Source organism: Corvus moneduloides, chromosome 15, assembly GCF_009650955.1.
Source record: "Corvus moneduloides isolate bCorMon1 chromosome 15, bCorMon1.pri, whole genome shotgun sequence".
NCBI classification, from domain to species: domain Eukaryota; kingdom Metazoa; phylum Chordata; class Aves; order Passeriformes; family Corvidae; genus Corvus; species Corvus moneduloides.
In genome coordinates this window covers 3,382,152-3,401,980 of record NC_045490.1, presented here as the reverse complement: position 1 = coordinate 3,401,980, position 19,829 = coordinate 3,382,152, and the positions used below count along the sequence as shown (strand labels likewise).

Sequence of the window (19,829 nt, the reverse complement as noted above, 5' to 3'; positions counted from 1 at the left end):
ACCACAGAACACCATGGCAACCCGCTCAGGGAAATGCTAATAACGGGGATGTAAGGTGGGTGATTAACCTATCAAAAGCAGAACCCTAACATTAAGTTGGGTGCAGATCTATGCAGAGAAAAATGAAGCTTTCCCACCATGAGCAGTCACAAAAGCAGAGCAGCACAAGCAGCCGCAGCCCTGGCAGGGTCTCTGGGCAGGGGGGAACAGAGGGAGGCCCCTCTGGCTGCCCCTCTGCCCCCTGCCACTGCGTGGAGCAGGATAGGGATGAGGGGTGATCGTGCTGCTCCCCTTCCCTTTGTCAGAGTGTGGCTGTGTTGTTTGGCTTGGCTTTGCCACGGGAGTTATAAATAAAAATGTCTCTCCAAGAGTGCGTGACTCACGGTCCTCACCGCAAGGATAACCTCTCTGCTGGGAAACCTGATCTGAGGACAGAACTGCAGCATGCAGGAATCAAAGACATTGCTTAATTAATGCACTTAATCCAAACGGAGAACAGATGAGCCCCTCACCCCACCTGGGTTGGGGGTGGGCTGCTGGAGAATGTGTCTGAGCCCCTCCGGACCCCTGTCCTGTGTCATCCCCAAGCTCCAGCTGCTGACAACCCAGCCCTCGACCTGCTCCAGGGCCTGGTGGTTTCCCTTGGGCAGCAGCGGGGAGCTGTGGCAGTCGCTGACGTGGCCTCAAGCAGCCTCAACAATTTCTCCTGCCACCCTGCGAGGGGACAGCTCGTGGGTGCTGGTGTTGCCTCAACGTGAGGCATCCCGATGTGGCAGGCTGTGTCAGCCCTGTGCCTGGGCTCGGCATCTTCCCAGGCTGGGACCCCTTCCCCGTGTGGAGAGGGATGCCCCGTGCCCCAGTGCCCCAGCCCGGGGGGACCTGGTTTATCCTGGGGGTAGGTGGCGGCGGGACGACAGCTGGCTGGGGGATTTGCTGAGGGCATTATTTAATGCCGTGGGTAAATGGAAGAACAGCAGCTAATTCCGGAGCCCGTAATCCTCTTCCTCTCCCGGGGATGGGGAACGTGCCAGTCACGCACCGGCCGGCGGGCCCCGGGGACGAGCCCCGGCAGCTCCCCAGGCGGTGCCGCGGGCCGGAGCGACTCCCAGACCATGGGTGATGTGCAGAAGGTAAGCGGGGTCCGGTGACATCCCACCGGCTCCAGGGAGGGTGTGCGGCACCAGTTCCCGGTGGTGGCGCTGGGACGGCTGGCAGAGCAGGGCTCTACCTGGGGCATGTTCCCCCAGCCTGCCCAGGAGCTGGGAGGGGTCCCAGGGCTGGGACAGCACACCCAGGAAGGGGAATTGGGGTGGGCAGATCTGCTGTGGGGCCACGCCGAGCCTGCACCCCTTGGGAGCTGGGCCCTGGTGGTTGCTCGGGTCAGAGACACAGGGTACCCAAAGCCAGCAGTGTGCCCAGTTCCCCTCTCCCAAACAAGGGTGCTCTGCAGCCACCCGGCACCCCACAGGGCTCCCCCAGCACCCCCCGCCCCCAGGGGCTGCTCTCTGTCATCCAGAAGCTGAAGGGTTCGCCGGAGCAGGAGCTCCGCATCGTCCTGCTGGGGCTGGACAATGCCGGCAAGACGACGCTGCTGAAGCGCCTGGCGTCCGAGGAAGTCAGCACCATCACCCCCACACAGGTAGGTGCTGCTGGGGGCCTCGGGCGGCGGCAGAGGGGGCAGGTCCCACCCATCCCTTGAGTGATGCCGGGATTCCCCGTGCAGGGATTCAACATCAAGAGCGTCCACTCCCACGGTTTGAAGCTGAATGTTTGGGATATCGGGGGGCAGCGCTCCATCCGCCCATACTGGAAGAAGTATCTGGGCAGCACAGACCTGCTGGTGAGTGGGGCAGCACCCCCAGCCCTGTGAGTGCTGTGTGGGCCCCACAGAAGGGCTGTGCAGCCAGGCAAGAAGGAGTCCCTGACTGTCCCTTTTGTCCCCATGGCAGATTTATGTCATTGACAGTGCTGACCAGAAGCGTTTTGAGGAGACAGGGCAGGTATGAGGGGTGCAGCGAGGGGTGGCTGTGGGGTCCTGGGGCTCGGATCTGTCTGGCACCAGCTCTTTGAGGATGAGGGTGAAGCGAAGCTACTCTCAGTTGTGGGGCAGTGCTGCAGGGAGGGGCCATGCTGTCCTGGGAGCGCTATGGGAAGGCTCAAGATCAGAGTCTCAGCAGGCAGAGATATCCCACTCCATGGCCCAGCAGCTCCCCCTGAGCTGAGATGCTCCAAGGGTGCCCAGCACAGGGGTGACAGTCCCTGGTGAAAGTGACCCCTCAATCTCCAGCCCTCATCCCACCCCCCAGCACCAGGTCAGTGATACAGCCAAACAAAGGTTTACGAGTAGCAAATTCAGTTACAAACCCGGGAATGAAGCTCTGAGAGGGGAAGGTGAGACTCTGAGTGCCAGCCCCGGCTGTTCCGGCACCAGACGGTGGTGTGGGTGTGCCAGACAGCTCGGGACTGGCAGGAGCCTCCTGCAGCTGCCCTTTGCCCAGGCTCTCGGTGCTGGGAGGGCTTCAGTCCTCAGGTAGCCCTGTGTGTGGCTCCTGGGCTAATGGACCTTCAGGAGGTGAAGCTCCTTTGGGAGCTTCTCTCTCATGGGATGTCAAGACCTCACCCCTTCCTTATCTGCCACAAGCACCAGAGAGAAGGGATGAGGCTTTTGCAGGGCTGAGGTGTCCAGCACATGCTGCGCAGCTCCGTGGAGGAGGGCAGCAGCCCTGGGAGAAGGTTCTCTCTTGGCAGGAGCTGGCAGAGCTCACGGAGGACGAGTCCCTCACGGGCGTCCCGCTACTGGTGTTTGCCAACAAGCAGGACCTGGTGACTGCAGCACCCGCAGCCGAAATCGCAGAAGGGCTGAGCCTCCACACCTACCGGGACCGGGAGTGGCAGATCCAGGCCTGCTCGGCCCTGTCTGGGGAAGGGGTGCAGGTAGAGATGGGGGCCTGTGGGCTCTGCAGAGCTGGGAGTGGACCCAAGGGCCTGCGCTCACATCGTTCTTCCCCTCCAGGATGGGATGAACTGGATTTCCAGCCAGATCATGAACAGGAAGAAGTGAGAGCTGCAAAGTGCCAGACGGGCCTGAGCTGCAGGTCCCTATGCCACGGCCAACCCCCCAATCCCTTGGCTCGGCCCTGAGCCTCAGACTGCCATGTTTGGATGATTTTCCCACCCAGTCTTCCACTAATCAGCTGGCTTCCCCTCTCCCTGCCTCCCGGGCTTCCACGGGCTCCTCACACCCCCTGACTCCCCTGCAGCCCCTGTGCTGTTGGAGGGAAGCACGTGTCCTGACTCACGCCAGGGTACCAGGAACTCCAGAGACCGAGTCTTTGAAGCAGGTATTTGTTTATTCAGCAATGGGATGGGTGCATGGGGAGGGATGCCTCCTCTTATCGTGCACACCAACATCGTGGATTTTCAGCAATTTATTACACACAGCTCATGCATTATTCATACAACTCAGAAAAGGGTAGTCTTATGCTAAATACTTTTGGGCACTAATTCACATCCACTCGACCATGTGTAATGCTCTCTGGTGGTCATCTCGGGTGGTCGTGGGATGAAGGCCCCAAGTCTTCCTCGAAGTTGTCCTTTTCACCTCTTGCTCCAGAGCATGCGCACAATTCAGCTCTTCTGCAATGGTGATCTCAGCTGGCTCATGTCTTTCATGTTCTTGTTATCCTAAGGGCCTCCTGCCTCCCTTTCCTTTCAAGTGTCCTGTTATCTCAAGCGCATCCTGCCTCCCTCTCCTGTGAAGTGTTCTGTTATCTCAAGCTCATCTTGCCTCACTCTCCTGTGAAGTGTTCTGTTATCCCAAGCTCATCTTGCCTCACTCTCCCGTTAAACATTTTGAATGTTCTGCCAGTATTTTCCCATATAAAGTCCCACCGTGTTGAGGGCTCGCACACCTCCAGCACGAGAACCTGCCCAGGACTTGTCCATCCACGCTGCTGTTACACCCCACGGGTGCTGCTGTGACCCACACATGCCCCGGGCATGCCGGGCACCCCGACACGGTGCCGGCTGCACCCCCAGGCACCCGTGCGCTGTGTGTCCGTCCCCCTGTGCTCCTGCAGGATGGCACCGGTGCTGCCCCAGCCGTGCCACGGTACAGAGGCTCGGGAAAGCATCCCTTCGGCACCTCTCGCTGGCCAGAGGAGTCCCCATATGCGCACAGGACTCGGGACAAGCACGAAGGCAGGACCAGTCGCCAACGGCGGGGTCTCCTTGCCCGCTGCCGGCGGAGGCTGCTCTGTGCGGCCGAGGGGACCCTGTACCCCCGGGACGCGCGCTGTGTCCCAGCCGGGGCTGCCGCCTGCCTGGAGGTGCCCATCCGGAGGGCTGGGAGATTCCGCTGCCTGGCCACCACGGCTGCCGTGGCGGAGGGATGAGGGGAGAGCTGCGGGAGCGGGCCAGGGGCTGCCCTGCGACCCTCAATAAAGCTGCTGTGACCTCCACGCTGCCTCGGCCTGTCCTTCCCGCGCCGCTGCGGCGGTGCTGACCCGCTGCTCTGCGTTCCCGAGGCCGTTCTTCCCGAGGCCGTTCTTCCCGAGGCCGTTCCCTGGGCCCATCCCGGGGCCGTTCCCGTTCCCGTTCCCGGGACCCGTCGAGGCGGGTCACGTGTCCCGCGGGGGCCACGAGCCGCGCACGTGAGCGGCCCCGGGAAGGGCGGGCGGACTACAGCTCCCGGCACGCCCCGCGCTGCCGCGCACGCGTAGCACCCGCCGGGAGGCCGTTCGGTCCCCTCCTCCCGCCTCCCGCCGCGCAACGGGGGCTACGCGCCCGCTGGCCCCGCCCTCTCCCCTGCAATAGGCGGACGGTGATGCCGCTCACGGATGGGGGCGGGACCACGGTGAGCGCGGTTTTCTGATTGGCTGTTTCTGTTGAGAGGCGGGGCCGGGGCGGAGCGCCGGAAGGGAAGGCGGAAGCGGAGCATGGCGGCGGGTGCGGGCGGGCTGGTGGCGGCGGCCGCGCTGCTGTTGGCCCTGGCCGGGCCGCGCCCGGTGCCCGCCGAGCTCACGGATGGCAACAGCGAGCACCTAAAGCGGGAGCACTCGCTGATGAAGCCGTACCAGGGTGAGCGCGGGGCCGGGGGGACGCGCAGGGCCCCCCGCGAGCGGCCCGGGCTGATCCGCGCTCTCTTCGCCCCTCTACAGGCGCGGGCTCCGCCGCGATGCCGTTGTGGGACTTCCAGGGTAGCACCATGGTCACCAGCCAGTACGTGCGTCTGACGCCCGACGAGCGCAGTCGGGAGGGCTCCATCTGGAACCGCGTGGTGAGAGCCCGGGCAGAGACGGGCGGGGGCTCGGGACGGCCCTGCCGCCTCCTGCCCTGACGCCGCTGGGGTTTCTCCCACAGCCCTGCTTCCTCAAGGACTGGGAGCTCCACCTCCACTTCAAGATCCACGGAGCCGGCAAGAAGAACCTGCACGGGGATGGGCTGGCGCTGTGGTACACGCAGGAGCGCCTGACGCCAGGTCAGTGCCAGGAACCGGCTGGTCCGCAGCACACGGGCCCTGTCCCGGAAGGCAGCTGGCCAGGGAGCGCCTCTGGGCTCCCTCTGTCTGGTTTCACTAGATTAGCGTGACGTGTCCTGTGTGTTCTGCCCGGGCAGCAGGTGCCCTCAGCCACCTGCTTGGCAGTGAACAGTTTGTACAGCTCAGAACTCTCTGAGCACGAATTCTGACCTCCTTCTGTCTCCCCCTCTCTCCACTGCTCTGCCCTGTTTCAGGTCCTGTTTTTGGCAGCAAGGACAACTTTCATGGACTGGCTATTTTCCTTGATACCTATCCTAATGATGAGGCGACGGAGGTGAGTGGTCCAAGCAGCTTGTGCAGTACCCACCAGGCTGTTTCCTTCCTGCTCCAAGTGCTTCTCACCTGATCCAAGGAAAAGTCTCTCCTTACTTGAGCGCGGTCTGCTCTTCCTGGCCTGGGAGTTGGTAAAGGGAAGACTTGGTGTGCATTAATGGAGCTAAGAAGCTCCCTTCTCCTTCTTGTGCTGCTCTTGACTACACAGATGTTTCCAAGGCATTTTCTCTGCACAGGAGAGCAGGCACAGAGCTGGTGTAAACCCAGCACCACCAGCTAATATACATCCTGAGTGTCATTCCCTGACTTCTGTGCTTTGGATGCTCATTCCGTGATGTTGCTGCCTTTATTTTCCCTTTGCAACCTCTGTGTGTCTGAAAGAAACTCCTGGGCCTCCTTTTTGCTCCAGAATTCCCCATGGCCACAGTAGAGATCAGTCCTGTGAGGGCTGGGGATCCTTTCCTTCTGTCCTGCTCTGTGTTTGTGGATTTCATTATGGCACAGTCAGAAAACAAAACTGTGCTTTGGGGTCTGTACCCCCAAAACCATGATACCTCAGTCATAAGGCACCTGGAAATGACCCATCTCCCTGTTGTCTTGATGCTCATGGGAGGCGAATTCCTGCCTCCAATTGTCCTCTCCTGGTGTAGGTAACTTACTGATCACAAAACCCTGTGAGTGGTTTTGCTGCTTATATGAGATTTCTGCCCATTCTGGGTCTTCTGCTCTGTTCTTACACTTCTTGTGTTCAAGGAATGACTGGACATGGCAGTCAGGGCTAGTTGACAAGGTCGGGATTGCTCACAGGATGGACTGAATGATCTCAGAGGTCTTTTCCAACCTAAATGATTCTGGGATTTTTATCCAGCTGCTCTGCAAGCTTGGGGCTGTCTCTGCTCTGGCCATGCAATATAGGGTGGGTTTATTCACAGAATCACAGGATGGGGGTCTTGAAATGGGAGCTCAGAAAGGGTGGCTCTGCTTTAGGCAGCTCTGGCTCAGTTCAGAAGCAGCTTTAGATGGAGAAGCAGCCGTGATGTTGTGGTGCTGTGCTCCATGCCGTGCTCCCACCCTGCTCCTCCTGCGGGCACGGAGGCTCCGGCTGTGCCGCCGGGAGCTCCCGCAGCCCCGGCAGCCGCTGTCTGTGCCCCGCAGCGCGTGTTCCCCTACATCTCAGCCATGGTCAACAACGGCTCCCTGACCTACGACCACAGCAAGGACGGGCGCTGGACGGAGCTGGCCGGCTGCTCCGCTGACCTGCGCAACCAGAACCACGACACCTTCCTGGCCGTCCGCTACTCCCGGGGCCGGCTCACGGTGAGACCTGGTGGGGCACCTGCGCTTGAGGTGGGGCAGGGCTGGCTGTACCAGGAGCTGGAGATGGTCTTCCAGGCTCAGCCACTGCCTGGCCAGCACATCCAGCTGCAGAGGTGCAGGCAGGCAGGATAGTGGCGTGCCAAAGGTGGTTGCCTGGAGAGGGTGTGGAGTGTCCCTCACTGGAGATATTTGTGAATCATCTGGACACAATCCGTGTGATCTGGGATGGCCCTGCTTGAGCAGGAAGGTTGGACCAGATTGTGGTCCCTTCCAAGCTGGCCTGTCCCTCGGTCCTGAACATTCCTGGTGTGACCCTCTCCTGGTTTTGCAGGTGATGACTGACGTGGAAGACAAGAATGAATGGAAGAACTGCATCGACATCGCAGGGGTGCAGCTGCCAACTGGGTACTTCTTTGGTGCTTCTGCTGGCACAGGAGATCTGTCTGGTGAGAGGGGGCTTTGCTCAGGGGAACACGTGGTGGTTGGAGCCTGGATTAGGTGACCCTGCCTTGGCAGAGGAGTTGGATATCCAGAGGTCCCTTCCAACCCTAAAAATTCCGTGATTCTGTGATCATAACACTGGATGCACTGGATAGTTTCAATGGCTTCCTTTCCCTGAATTGTTTACTGAGCTCCTGAAACCCTTTTGGGACCCATGGCTGGGGAAAGGAGGCACCTGAGAGCTAAGGAATGTCTTTGGATTGCAGTTTGATACCTGGGGATGAGGGTGGCTTGAGAGGGAAGGAGACTGGACCTGGCAGAGGAGGGTCTGAGGGGTGCTCTGAGTGTGTGGACATCTCAGAGCTTCTGATGGCATTTGGTGCTCATGATTGTTCCCCAGACAATCACGACATTATCTCGATGAAGCTGTTCCAGCTCATGGTGGAGCACCCTGTAGAAGATGAGACCGTTGACTGGACCAAGATCGAGCCAAGCGTCAGCCTCCTTAAATCCCCCAAAGGTGAGCCTGTGGGCTTTGGAAACCTTCCAGGGGGAATTGGGATGTCGGGGCTGGACTCTGGAAGGCGTTGAAGATGTGACACCCGGCAGAACTCCACAGGAGCCAAGGTTGTGTCTGTCTCTGTAGCTGTTCTTTCCCTTGCAGACAACGTGGATGACCCAACGGGGAATTTCCGGAGCGGGCCACTGACGGGCTGGAAGGTGTTCCTGCTCCTGCTCTGTGCACTGCTGGGCATCATTGTCTGCGCTGTGGTGGGAGCCGTGGTCTTCCAGAAACGCCAGGAGCGGAACAAGCGTTTCTACTAGTGGAGCACCTGTGCCCAAACCCATCTTTTTTTATGGGGAGCTGTAAAAAACTGTGGTTTCTAAATGCTGTTTCTGAGAAATACCAGAAGTATTTTCTTACCTGTCTGTTTGGCTGTAACCCCCGCCCGGCCCTGGGCCTCCCGCGGGTTGGACTGAGGGGGATGATGCCCGCTGGCTCCCCAGAGCTGTGCTATGGGAGCCTGGAGGTTGCTCCCTGGTTTTTCCAGCGCTCCCCCCGCCTTGCTGGGACTTGCTGTGCTGCCTCGGGCAGGTGTGAACGTGAGGGGCTGTGGGGAGGGGGCTGCGAGTGGGGCATTAAAGGACTGACACCACCCGTGGCTCTGGCTCTGTCTGGGGGGGGCAGAGAAAGGGAGCTCTGCTGGGAAGCGCTAGTGGGGGGGTCCCAGCTTGGCGGGGTGTGCAGGGAGGCAATCCTGGAAGGATCCCAGAGGAACAGCGGGCGGGGATCTGTGTTCACCGGCATCTCCAGGGGATATGTGATGGGGTGTCCCCGCGATTTCCGGAGGAGCCCCGCGGGGGGGTGGCGGTGGGGCGGGATGGGGGGGGGATGTCCCCGGAGGCCGGTCCCGCCCCCGTCCCGCCCCTTCAGCGGAAGAGAGCGGGGCCGTGTTTCCGGGGAAGAAGGGGGAGCGGCGGGCGCAGCCAGCGTGTCCCGCTGCCCGCGGGGCCGGGCGGGCACCATGGGCCCGGCCCGCCGCAGGGACGCGCTCCGGCTGCGCGGCGGAGGGTGAGCCCGGCGGGGTCCGTGGGGCCGGTACCGGGGGAGGGGGGCAAGGAGACCTGGGGGGAGGCTATCGCGGTGCGGGGGGGGCGGAGGTCCCGCCGTGCGCTGACCCCGCGCCATCCCGCAGGTCCCCGCCGCTCCTGCGGCTCTTCCCCGGCCGCCTCTCCGCATTCCCGCTGTTCCTCCTGGCGCTGCTGCTCGGCTTCGCTTCGCTGCTCTGGCTCCAGCTCAGCTGCTCGGGCGAGGGGCCGGCGCCGGGCGGGCAGGACCGGGGGGTTCCCCGGCAGCCGTGCCCGCCCCCCGCCCCGCTGCAGCCGCCCGAGGAGGAGGCGTCGTGGGGGCCGCACCGGCTGGCGCTGCTGGTGCCCTTCCGAGAGCGCTTCGAGGAGCTGCTGGCCTTCGTGCCCTACATGCACCGCTTCCTCAGCAAGAAGAGGATCCGCCACCACATCTTCATCCTCAACCAAGTGGATCATTTCAGGTAGCGTCTTCCTGTGCCATGGGGGTCCTTCCCGAAGCTTTCTTGAGTGCTGGGAGGGTCTCACGGAGAAGCGGAGGGCCGGGGCAGTGGGATGTCAGGGGCAGGCTCATTCTAGAGCTTAGAGATGGATGAAGTGGTGGTTTGCTTCCTTCTTCCTTAGCAAGAATAGAATCTTAGCACAGAATCCTTTATCCCCGGGTATTTTGGCTTTCTCCCCAGTGTCACAGGTCTGCAGCAGCAAACATCTGGGGACTCTGGAATTCAAAGACAGTCCAAGGGGTGTTTGGAAATGCTGTCACTTGCTCCCAGCTCGCCGTGCAGGGGGAAGCAGGGCTGCAGCTGCAGGATGGAGTGCTGTGTTTGCATGTGCCCTTGTTTGGGGACCGGACACTGAGCACTGATGACCGTGGCAGAGGGATGTGTGCGGACAGTGGCTGCTGTGCCTGGCACTAAGAGCCCCCAATCCCGTGGCAGGTTTAACAGGGCATCCCTGATCAACGTGGGCTTCCTGGAGAGCGGCAACGACACCGACTACATCGCCATGCATGACGTGGATCTCCTGCCCCTCAACGAGCACCTGGACTACAGCTTCCCGGAGGCAGGGCCCTTCCACGTGGCATCCCCCGAGCTGCACCCACTCTATCACTACAAGACCTACGTGGGTGGCATCCTGCTGCTCACCAAGCAGCACTATGAGTTGGTGAGCTCCTGGGTGGGGTGTCCTGGACAGTTTGGGGCAGGGCTATGACATTATCACAGTGAACTTGAGAAGTGGGGAAAGGAGTCAAAATGGTTTGGGGACAGAGCCTGTGGTCTGAGCTGCTGGGGGGCAGGAGAGGGGAGGCTGGGCTGGTGTCTGCTCCTCTGAGGCCATGGAGTTGTGCTGAACCTTGGCTGGCACGGTGCTGCTCTTGTTCCAGTGCAATGGCATGTCCAACCGCTTCTGGGGCTGGGGACGGGAGGACGATGAGTTCTATCGACGTATCAAAGGAGCTGGTCTCCAGGTAAGGGGTCTCTGCACCCTCCTGGCTTGAAATTGCCCTTTTTCTTGTCTCTTCACCTGGCCCCACTGTGGCCACCCAGGCTGGGGTGTGGGGAAGGCAGCCCTGTGCTCCAGCAGCAGGTGCAGGAGTTTTCCAGTAGCTTTATGGAAGCTCTGCTCTTCTCCCAGGTTCGTCGTCCCTCTGGAATCACGACTGGATATGAGACTTTCCAGCACCTGCATGACCCAGCCTGGAGGAAGAGAGACCAGAAGCGCATTGCTGCGCAGAAGCAGGTGAGACCTCTGGTCAGGGGGAACCACGGGAGCTTTGGGCTGTGGTCACCACGTGCTCTGAGCTCTCCTTGCTCATGTCCTCCCCTGCCAGCTCTGGCTCCCTCTCCAGGCACTGGGTGCTTGTCCTGTCCATCCTGGGCCGAACAGTCTTTCTTTTCCTCAGGAACAGTTTAAGGTGGATCGGGAGGGAGGCCTGAACAACGTGAGGTACCAAATCGAGTCACGGACAGATCTGAGAGTGGCAGGAGCCCCTTGCACTGTCCTTAATATCTTGCTGGACTGTGACACAAATGAGACCCCCTGGTGCACGTTTGGCTGAGCCCCTCCCCATGTGCCAGTCATGTGCTCTGTGCTGGTGCCAAGACTCCGTGGGTGCTGCGGAGCTGCCTGGAGCAGGCAGGATTTTGGCAGTGGATGAGCATGGCAGTGCTGGCGAGACACAGAGGAGCAGAAGAGGCTGAGAACTGGACTTTGCTGAGAGCAACAGAAGAGGCTGAGAGTGGGACTCGCTGGTATCGCTGCAGGCGCTGGTGCTGCCTCCCAGGGCAGGTGCAGGAGGTGGCTTTCCTGTGCTGGACATAGCTGAGCTGCCACGCAGCTCAGAGGACAATAAAGAACTGTCAGGGCACCTGTGAGTTGTGAATGCCCTGGGCTGTGCTGGCACTACTCCATTTTCCTGTTGCCTTCACCTTCCTTCAGCACACCTGTTCTGGCTTGGCCCCAGCTCCTCTCTGTGTGACAGGTGAGCTCTGAGCTGCTCTGGTTCAGAGGCCAAGCCAGTCTGAAATGGGCTCTCAGAGAGATGGTGCCTGTTCCAGCTGCCAGGTACCCCCAGGGCTGGGCTGTTGTCATTTCACTGCAGGAAGTGGTTGTGGTTGAGCCATGTCCGACTCCCAGCATCCACAGCGCTGCTGGATGTCAGCACTTGGAGGCCAGGACCTCTCTGGAGTGAGGAGGAGAATTCTGGCTGAGCTCTCCTTTCCTTGCCTGCCTTCTGTGGCATGTGCTGCCACAGCCTTTCTGGGGGGGTTGGAAAACCTGATGTCTCCGCCAGGGTCTTGGCACACATTTTGGGTGCTGCTGCCTCCTCAAGCTGGGTAGGCCTGGTTGAACAGCCAGTACCCCTCAGTTCAGTCCTGCCACCGGTGCTGGCACCAGGCCCTCCGCCTTTCCTGGCCCCTTCTGTCCTCATCTCCTGCCTGGCACTTCCTGGAGCGGTCGCTTTGCATCCCCAGAGAGAAGCTGTCACCATCCTGGGAAGACGAGTAGCTCCGGAGAGGAAGGAGGGAGGGAGGGGAAAAAGCATCAGAGCCAAGTGCGGGGGTCACGTACCGTGTAGGGGCTGTGGGATGGGGTGTCTGGAGAGATCTGGTGCCTTCTGCTCTCTCTGCTGCTCTGGAGCTGGGAGAGGAGTCTTGGATAGGGTGTGGGGGCGGCTGCCTCCGAGGCAGGGATCAAGGTGGCAGTGCAGGGTGGTGAGGATCTGCTTTGCATCGTGGAGGGGGCAGGCCCATCCTCGGGGCAGTGTGTGGGTGTGCTGCCCAAGAGCTCCCAATGGCCTTTCCAGCCTGGTGGCCCCAAAGCAGCGCTGGTATCTGGCGTGAAGGTGCTGGTGAACTTGGACACCTGGTGCACTGCTCCACAGGTGTTCCCAGGACCAGTCACGCCCTCGCTGTGGGCAGCCAGAGGGAGATACCGACCCAGCAGCCCCGCTCCTGCCTCTCCATGGCACGGATTTGGGATTGGCCATCTGTGTGGCAGCCGCTTCCCAGTGCCTGAACCGCAGCCAGGGCTGGTGGAGGCAGATCAAAGAATTCCTCTGCGCCGTTCAAAATAGATGACACCATTTGGGGCAGGTTTCATAAAGACGTATCTGTGCAGAAACAGAGAGCATATGTGCACCTCGCACTTCGCTCAGCGCTCCAGGCTCCTCTCCCGCTGCCTGGCAGCTATTTCTCAGCTCTGCTCGCAGCCCCCTCATCCTCCGGTTGCTTTTGTGGAAGAGGCACCCTGCTGGAGACCCGGCTTCCTTTTATAGCCCTGAATGTGACTCGGAGGTCGCTCAGCTCCGCTCCCCCCACACACTTCGATATCGGCAATGGCCCAGCGGGAGGGGATGAAGTTTTTCCCCATGGCTTTTCCACAGATGGGTAACACCCTGCCTGCAGTCCCAGGAGCCCTGCAGAGCCGAGCCGAAAGCCTCCCAGTGTTCTCATGCTCTCAGCAAGCCTGAGGAGAACATCAGAATGCTCAGGGGCAGAGAGGGCCCCTGGAGGCCCAGCCCTGCCTGCCCCTCTGTGACCCCTCTTCTGGAGTCCCAGTTGCTGTCAGTGAGGCCGTGCAGGGGTTGATGTGGGCACAGCAATCGATGGCTTTTATTGCCAGGCTGTTATAAAGTGGATGGTTCCGGAGCTGTTTACTGGTGGACGTGAAATTGCTGTAGTATCTTAGAGGAGGGCACTGGGGGGTGAGGTGAGCAGAGAGGGGACTGGGCAAAAAGCAAGAGGAGGCTGGAGCATCTCTGCCTGAAGAAGGGGACATCCCTGGCTGCTGGAGTGACGTGGGCAGGACTGAGCCCCAGGGCTCTGTGGAAGCTGCTGTCCCAGGGAGACGAGCTCGGGCCCACGGAGGAGCAGGAAACGGGGCAGACGGGAAGGAGGGGTGCGGCCGTGAGCAGCACCCCTTGCAGTCACCCGGCGTCCCTGCAACCTGTCCGATCCGAGCCCCGTGGGATGATGCCAGTGCCCGCGGGCTGAGCTCCAGGCAGAGGGCCAGGGCATCGCAGACACATTCCTGAGGCCAGCAGGATGGGCAATGGCACCGTTGGGAAGGGCCCCCTCGGTTCAGAGGCCACACGTGCTGGTGCGCAGCTGGGCACAGGAGCTGCGGGGAACGGGGGCCGAGGCCAGAGGGAGCGGAGCGTGCCTTGGCAGCGCACCGAGGACACCACCGGCATGTGAGCCCGGCGAGCAGGGACCGGGGACAGTGTGTGTGTGTGGGAGAGCACTGGCAGCACAGCTTGAGGACTCGGCTGTGCGGCGGGGGGAGCTGGCAGCGAGCGGGGCCCGGGGTGCGAGCACAGCGGATACGCCGAGCTGGGGACGGTGCGGCTCCTGCCCGGGGACAGACGGGCACCGCGCCGTGGGACGGAGCAGGGCAGAGGACGCCGGTGACCAGGTCCAGCCCGTGGCGGGATTCTCGCTCCCTGCGGCTGCCAAAACCGGCTCCAGGCCAGGATGTGGCAGCGCTGATTCAGAGGGATGCAGCGTGTCCCGTCTCGCTGGCGCCAGGCCAGCCGGCAGCCCCACGGGGGTACACCGTGTCCCCCGGGGCTTTGTGAGGCTCCTGCCCACCCGCGGGTGCTGTGAGGGGGGGACACCGGGTTGCCCTGCAAGAGGACGGCGCAGAGAGTGTCCCAGGGAGCCGAGACCCTTCTCCACGCCGCAGGTACGAAGCAAAATATGTCTCTCCACTCTCGGTGGGCGATATCCGGGGATATCAGCGGCTCACTGGGGGCCGGCTGGCTTCAGTGCTGCCGGTCCCGGAGCTGTAGCTGGGGGGATTTGCGGGGGTCTCCCCGCCATTGGGGGGAAGCGTTTCGCGCAAATCCCGGCCAGCGAGCCCTGCCCCGCCCCGCTGGTGGGCACGGCCAGGCCGCCCCCCTCCTTCTTCTTCTTCCTCCTCCTCCTCCTCCTCCTGCTTCCCGCCCCTCCCGTCCCGCCGCCCCCGCGCCGCGATTTGCCGGTGCCGGCTCCGCCCGCCGCCCCGCGCGGCCGCGGCCGAGGGGCGCGTTCAAACGCGGCGAGGGAAGGAGCGCGGAGCGGAGCCGTGCGGGACCGCAGCGCCGCCGGCATGGTGAGTGCGGGCCCGGGCGGCCCCCGCCGCTCCCCATCCCCCTCCCCCCCTGCGCTCCGGCCAGCGGGGCTTTGTCCCGGGCTCGGCCCCGGGCACCGACCGCCCCCTCCGCCTTCTCCGTGCCGGAAATTCCGGCGGGGCTGCGGGGAGGCGCGGAGGGGGCTGCGCGGGGACCCGCGCCCGCCTCCCTCCAACCCCGCCGTTCCCTCCCGGGTGGAATGGGAATGGGAAAGCGAAAGGGTTTGGGGCCGTATCCTGCCCGGGCACGGCTGGGGTTGGGTGCAGATCGCGAAGGAGCCGGGCTGGCCGGACCGGTGTTTTGGCGCCTGGAGGGCGATCCCCTCCCTGCCGCAGGCAGGACACCTTCGGGCTCCCCCGGCGTTTCCCAAACCTCCCACAACCTGACCTACTTCCTCGGCCGCCTGTGCCGGGAGGAGCCGCTGCGGGGCTCGGCCGAGCTGCTCCCCAGTGCCGGGGGCTGGATGTGCATCCACGCCCCCCCTCACCACCACCATGGGAACATCCATGTCCCGCATCCCCGTGCACGCCCGGTGGCACCGCAGGCAGCCCGGCTCCTTCCAGAGGGTCCATCCCTGCTGCCCTTCGTGGGGTGCCGATGCCCGGAGCAGGTGTTGGGCTCGCAGAGGGAGGTGACAGCGCAGGCCGGGAGCTGTCAGACAGGTTTGTGCGTGGCAGCAATTAAAAGCTGGGTGTTTGTTTACCTGGCGCGTGGTGCTGAGAACCAGGGCAGCTTCCTGGGTGTAACCCGGCCCCAGATCCCTCGGCGAGGCTGGGAGCGGTGGTGGGGTCTCTGCCTCGCCCCTGCCACACTCGCTATGTCCCCTGCACTGGTGTGAGGCCATCGTCCCCTCCCTAGCGCTGGGGAGCCAGAGCCGAGGCCGAAGGCATCCTCTCATCCTTCCTCCCCCGGCCACCTGCGCAGGAAGCTGCATTGTCCCGTCAGCATCCTGCCCCTTCCCACCGCCCTCACGCCATGTCCGGCCACGGGGTCCCCGGCACGCACGCAGCAGCTGGGCTGTGGCCGCCTTGTCCATGCCCGGTGTTGGGGTGGGAATGCCTGTGGATGGATGGAGCCGTGTGGATCTTGCCCTGCGAGGTGCAGGAGCCCGTGCCGCCCATGCTGTGCGGGAAGTGTCCCCGTGGTGCCGGAGAGGTGCCCGTCCCGTCCGCGCCCCGGGGAGGCCAAGCTGATGGGCATCCGCAGGGGCGTTTTGGGGAGGTCTCCAGAGGGTGTCCGGAGCCGGAGGTCCCGGCGGGGAGGCTGGGTGCCGCCGGGCCGGGGCTGGCGCCAGGCCCGGGCAGGTGCTGCCGGCTCCCGAACTCGCCCGCCTGGCTGGGCGGCAGGTGCCTGTTCTGGTGCCGGCCCCGGCCCCGGCCGCGGGCGGGAGGTGGGGCTGGGTGTGGGAGGAGGCGCTGCACCATGGCGGGGCCAACGGCAGGGAGCCCCCGCCCCGGTGCTTGCTGTGCCCTGTCCCCCGGGAAGCTGCACGGGAGATGGCAGATCCGTCCCACTGCCAGGAGCCCGTGTGGGCCCTTGGGGCTGGCTGGGAAAGGGGGTGCGGGGGTGTGTCCCGGCTGCCCGGCATCGCTGACTCTGTCTCTCCCTCGGCAGTGCTGGTTCTGGGCTTTTCTCTAATTCTCCATGGCAGCAGCACAGGGTCCTGTGACCTGTGAGCCTGACACCCGTGTCCTCGGCACCTACCTCTCCTCGGAGCCCGTTGGCGTCGTTGGCAGCATGGGCAGCGTGGGCAGCCTGGTGGAGAAGCAGGATCTGTCCCCCCTGGAGCTGCGGGCCCCACTGGGCGGCTCGCGGGGGCTCCGGCAGCCCGATGGGCTGCTGCGGAAGGGGCCGAGCCAGCGGGAGCTCTTTGGGTACCTGCACGGGGCCAAGAAGGAGACGCGGTCGGAGCGGAAGCACCAGGTGTCGGGTGCCTGCTACAAGCGGGACTACGAGAGTGACCGCGAGAACCGGTCCCCCGAGCGCTGCTCCCGGGAGCATCACCGTGGGGCCGACTTCTCCAAGAGCTCCCTGCCCGAGCGGGGCCGCTTCGACAAGGTGAGGCTGTGGGGTCCTGAAATATGACCTGGTCTGCGAGAGGATGGGGATGGAGCAGAATGAGCCATGCCTCCCTGCTTGGGATGTGGGGATTTGAGGATGTTCAGGGATATGAAGCTGGGAGTGTGGGGGTTCTCCCTGGCTGTAGAGGCTCATACTTTACCTTGCTGTTGTTTTTCAGTGCCGTATCAGGCCCTCAGCCTTCAAGGCGGTGGCTGGGAAGGGGCTGGTCTCCATGCAGGGCCTGTCCTCGTCCAAGGGGCAGAAGTTGTCCAAGAGCAATGGGAGCCTGCACACGCTGCTGTCGCAGAGCAGCACAGCGGCCCCGCAGCACGGCCCGCTCCGCACCCACCTGCTCCACGCCATCAGCCTGGATGAGGCCTCTGACTCCAGCCACAACTCCATCCAGAGCTTCCCATCCTACGGCTCCCGCCTGAAGCCTGCCCAGAGCCAGTTCAGCGCCTCCATGGGCCACATCAACCACATTGGGGGCTCCTTGGACAGGGTGTCCCGGAGCCCCAGGGACACCCTGGCCCCTGAGAAGATGCCCCTGTCCTGCAAAAGCATGGCCACCCTGAGCCGGCTGCAGAGCCCCGGAGAGCCCCCGCCGCCCTACGAGTTCTCCTACTCGCTGGAGGACGCGGTGAAGCAGCTGGAGGACCGGCTGCAGGAGACGGGAGGAGAGCTGCGGCAGCTCAAGAGGAGCCTCAGCGAGACTGAAGATCCCTTCACACAGGTGGGCCGTGGGGCTGGGGCAGCGCTGAGTGCCTCGGGCAGGGATCTGGGGATGGAAGGAGCAGTGGAGGAGCTGCCGTGGTGGGTGATGGGCTTGGAATGCCCAAGTGTGGGAGGACCAAGTATCATGGGACCTCTTGGGTCCGTTCTGGGACTGCTCTCACCAGTGTCCACCTGTGCTGGCAGGCATTTGAGGACAAGCAGCGGCTGTGGCTGGATGAGCTGGAGGACCTGAAGCAGATGTACATGGCCCGGCTGCAGCAGGTGATGCAGCAGGCGCAGCGCGGGCAGCGCGCGCTGCAGCTGCAGCTTTACAAGGCACAGCAGGAGAAGAAGCGGCTGCAGGAGGAGCTGAGCCTGCAGCAGTGCCAGTGCGAGGAGACCAAGCTCCGGCAGCCCCAGGGCGAGCATAGCAGCCCCAAGCTGGAGGAGACCAAGTGGGAGGTGAGTCCCCTTCCTTCTCTCCCTGTTGCCACCCTCCTGGCTGTGGAGCCAGCATGGGAGCAGCAGTTTCCTGCTCTGGTGTTGCTCGGGGCCACAGGACAGGAGGGATGAGCTGTGTGTGGTGCTTATGGGCTCCCAGGAGGACGACTTGGGGTGCTGCCACCTCTGGGGTCCTGCTCCCCCAGCCCTTCCTCACTGCTTGCCCGTGCCTTGCAGGTGTGCCAGAAGGCAGCCGAGATCTCCCTGCTGAAGCAGCAGCTCCGGGACACCCAGGAGGAGATGGCTCAGAAGCTGGGGGAGATCTTCAGCCTGAAGACGCAGCTGCGGGAGGCCAAGGCAGAGGTCCAGGCCAGGGACTCCCAGCTGGCACAGCTGGCAGACTCCTTCCAGAGCCCCCCGGAGCCCAGCACCTCACTGCCTCTGGGTGATGACCCCATGCCGTCGTGCCAGGACTTCCCTGGCTGCGAAACTGATGACTCCAAGTGCCGGGGCCTCCAGAGCGACTCGGCGGAGCCCCTGGAGCGGCAGGTGGAGTGGCTGTGGGCAGAGCTGCTGCGGGAGCGGCGTCAGGGCCAGCTGCAGGCTGTGAACTTTGAGCTGGAGAGGAAAACCTGGCAGGAGGAGAAGGAGAAGGTGCTGCGGTACCAGCGGGAGCTCCAGGCCAGCTACATGGAGATGTACCACCGGAGCCAGGCGCTGGAGCGGGAGCTGCGGCAGCTGCGGGCGGAGCCCAGGGATGTCGGCATCGATTCGCCCTGGATCGAGCGGGTGGAGTCCTCCAAGATCTGAGAGGCGGGATGCCAGTGGGACTGTGAAGGGGGAAGGTCTCTTGCTGCTGCAGTGGGACGATCTCAGGGTGTGCACAAGGACTGGCCCTGCTCGGCACTGCCCTGGGCTGAAGGACCAATTGCGACAGGGGAGCTTTTCCTTCTTGCAGCACTTCAGGCCCTTCTGGTGGGGGTCTCTGGAGGGCAGGGGGTCATCTGTGCCAGGGTGGGGGTCTTGCATGTGCCCCATGCTCTGAGTCCAGGAGCGTTTGCCCTGTGGTTTTTTCTGCCATGGGGGCAGAAACCAAACGCCCTGTGAGACATTCCCTGTCCCTCCTGCTCTGCTGCTCCTGTTCCTACAACCCAGTAACTTAATGTCTTGTGAGGAGAAGCTCAGGCCCTGTCCCCCACCCCACTGCCTTGCTGTGGAAGTTGCAGCTACTGTTTCCAGTGGCTGCCTTGGCAGCAGGGCCCTGGAGTTGGTGGTGTGACAGGGGAGGCAGAGGAGGAAACCCCGAGGAGTTCTGGTGCTGCTGGGAGGGGGCAGCTGCCCCAGCACCTCTCCCAGGGCTTTCTGTGTCCCCAGTGTGGAACTGCTGTGCAATGGAGGTGGCTGGTGCAGCTTTCTTTGGACTGAGATGGGGGAGTGCCTTGTGCAAGGAGGGATGGGAACTGGTGCTCTGCCACACTGGGAGGAATTGGGGTAGGAGAGAGGACTGGGGCATGTGCCTGAGCTGGGGGAGAGGCCGGGGTCTCCCCTCCCAGAGTGGGTGACGGGGAGCTGGGGGAGCCCAGAGGTCCTGGAAGGAAAGAGCCCTGCTCTATGCGTGTAACAGCACAACCACGTGAAGGCCGGGCCCGGCCCCGCACCCCGTTCCTGCAATAAACCCGCATTTCTCTCTCCCGGCCTCTGCTCTGCTTCCCTCGGGCTCGGGGGGCTCCCGGCTGTCAGGGCAGGGGTAAGGGGGGAGGTGTGCGGGCCGGGCCGGGCCGGGCCGGGCTGGGCGGTACCGGTGGGCGGGGCATGGCCGTGAGTCACGGCGGGGCCGGGCCG

At 63.1% G+C, this 19,829-nt stretch overlaps 4 protein-coding genes across 6 annotated transcripts; all 4 read left to right on the top strand.

Annotated features, from left to right (window-relative positions):
* The first annotated feature begins 947 nt into the window (after positions 1 to 947).
* On the top strand, positions 948 to 4,460 carry LOC116451407 (ADP-ribosylation factor-like protein 3). Of its 2 annotated transcripts, none has more exons than XM_032124846.1 (6): positions 948 to 1,130; positions 1,496 to 1,639; positions 1,724 to 1,840; positions 1,950 to 2,000; positions 2,749 to 2,934; positions 3,014 to 4,460. In XM_032124846.1, the coding sequence occupies exons 1-6, from the start codon at positions 963 to 965 to the stop codon at positions 3,059 to 3,061; spliced, it is 714 nt and encodes a 237-aa protein (XP_031980737.1). In that variant the 5' UTR covers positions 948 to 962; the 3' UTR covers positions 3,062 to 4,460. The 2 variants fall into 2 exon arrangements, with proteins under 2 accessions (XP_031980737.1, XP_031980736.1); XM_032124845.1 differs by having other exon boundaries at positions 1,439 to 1,639.
* Positions 4,461 to 4,924: 464 nt separating this feature from the next.
* LMAN2 (lectin, mannose binding 2) lies at positions 4,925 to 8,727 on the top strand. The gene is made up of 8 exons (XM_032124844.1): positions 4,925 to 5,079; positions 5,160 to 5,278; positions 5,362 to 5,479; positions 5,734 to 5,813; positions 6,968 to 7,129; positions 7,461 to 7,575; positions 7,971 to 8,090; positions 8,235 to 8,727. The coding sequence occupies exons 1-8, from the start codon at positions 4,938 to 4,940 to the stop codon at positions 8,393 to 8,395; spliced, it is 1,017 nt and encodes a 338-aa protein (XP_031980735.1). The 5' UTR covers positions 4,925 to 4,937; the 3' UTR covers positions 8,396 to 8,727.
* Positions 8,728 to 9,038: 311 nt separating this feature from the next.
* On the top strand, positions 9,039 to 11,563 carry B4GALT7 (beta-1,4-galactosyltransferase 7). Its single transcript, XM_032124843.1, has 6 exons — positions 9,039 to 9,143; positions 9,268 to 9,621; positions 10,096 to 10,321; positions 10,542 to 10,625; positions 10,793 to 10,897; positions 11,061 to 11,563. The coding sequence occupies exons 1-6, from the start codon at positions 9,097 to 9,099 to the stop codon at positions 11,214 to 11,216; spliced, it is 972 nt and encodes a 323-aa protein (XP_031980734.1). The 5' UTR covers positions 9,039 to 9,096; the 3' UTR covers positions 11,217 to 11,563.
* A 100-nt stretch (positions 11,564 to 11,663) lies between these two features.
* On the top strand, positions 11,664 to 19,676 carry N4BP3 (NEDD4 binding protein 3). 2 transcript variants are annotated; one of them, XM_032124842.1, is made up of 5 exons: positions 11,664 to 14,344; positions 16,386 to 16,829; positions 17,011 to 17,565; positions 17,751 to 18,008; positions 18,225 to 19,676. In XM_032124842.1, exons 2-5 carry the CDS (start codon positions 16,416 to 16,418, stop codon positions 18,795 to 18,797), a joined length of 1,800 nt encoding a protein of 599 aa, XP_031980733.1. In that variant the 5' UTR covers positions 11,664 to 14,344; positions 16,386 to 16,415; the 3' UTR covers positions 18,798 to 19,676. The 2 variants fall into 2 exon arrangements, with proteins under 2 accessions (XP_031980733.1, XP_031980732.1); XM_032124841.1 differs by lacking the exon at positions 11,664 to 14,344 and adding an exon at positions 14,644 to 14,752.
* The last annotated feature ends 153 nt before the right edge of the window (positions 19,677 to 19,829 follow it).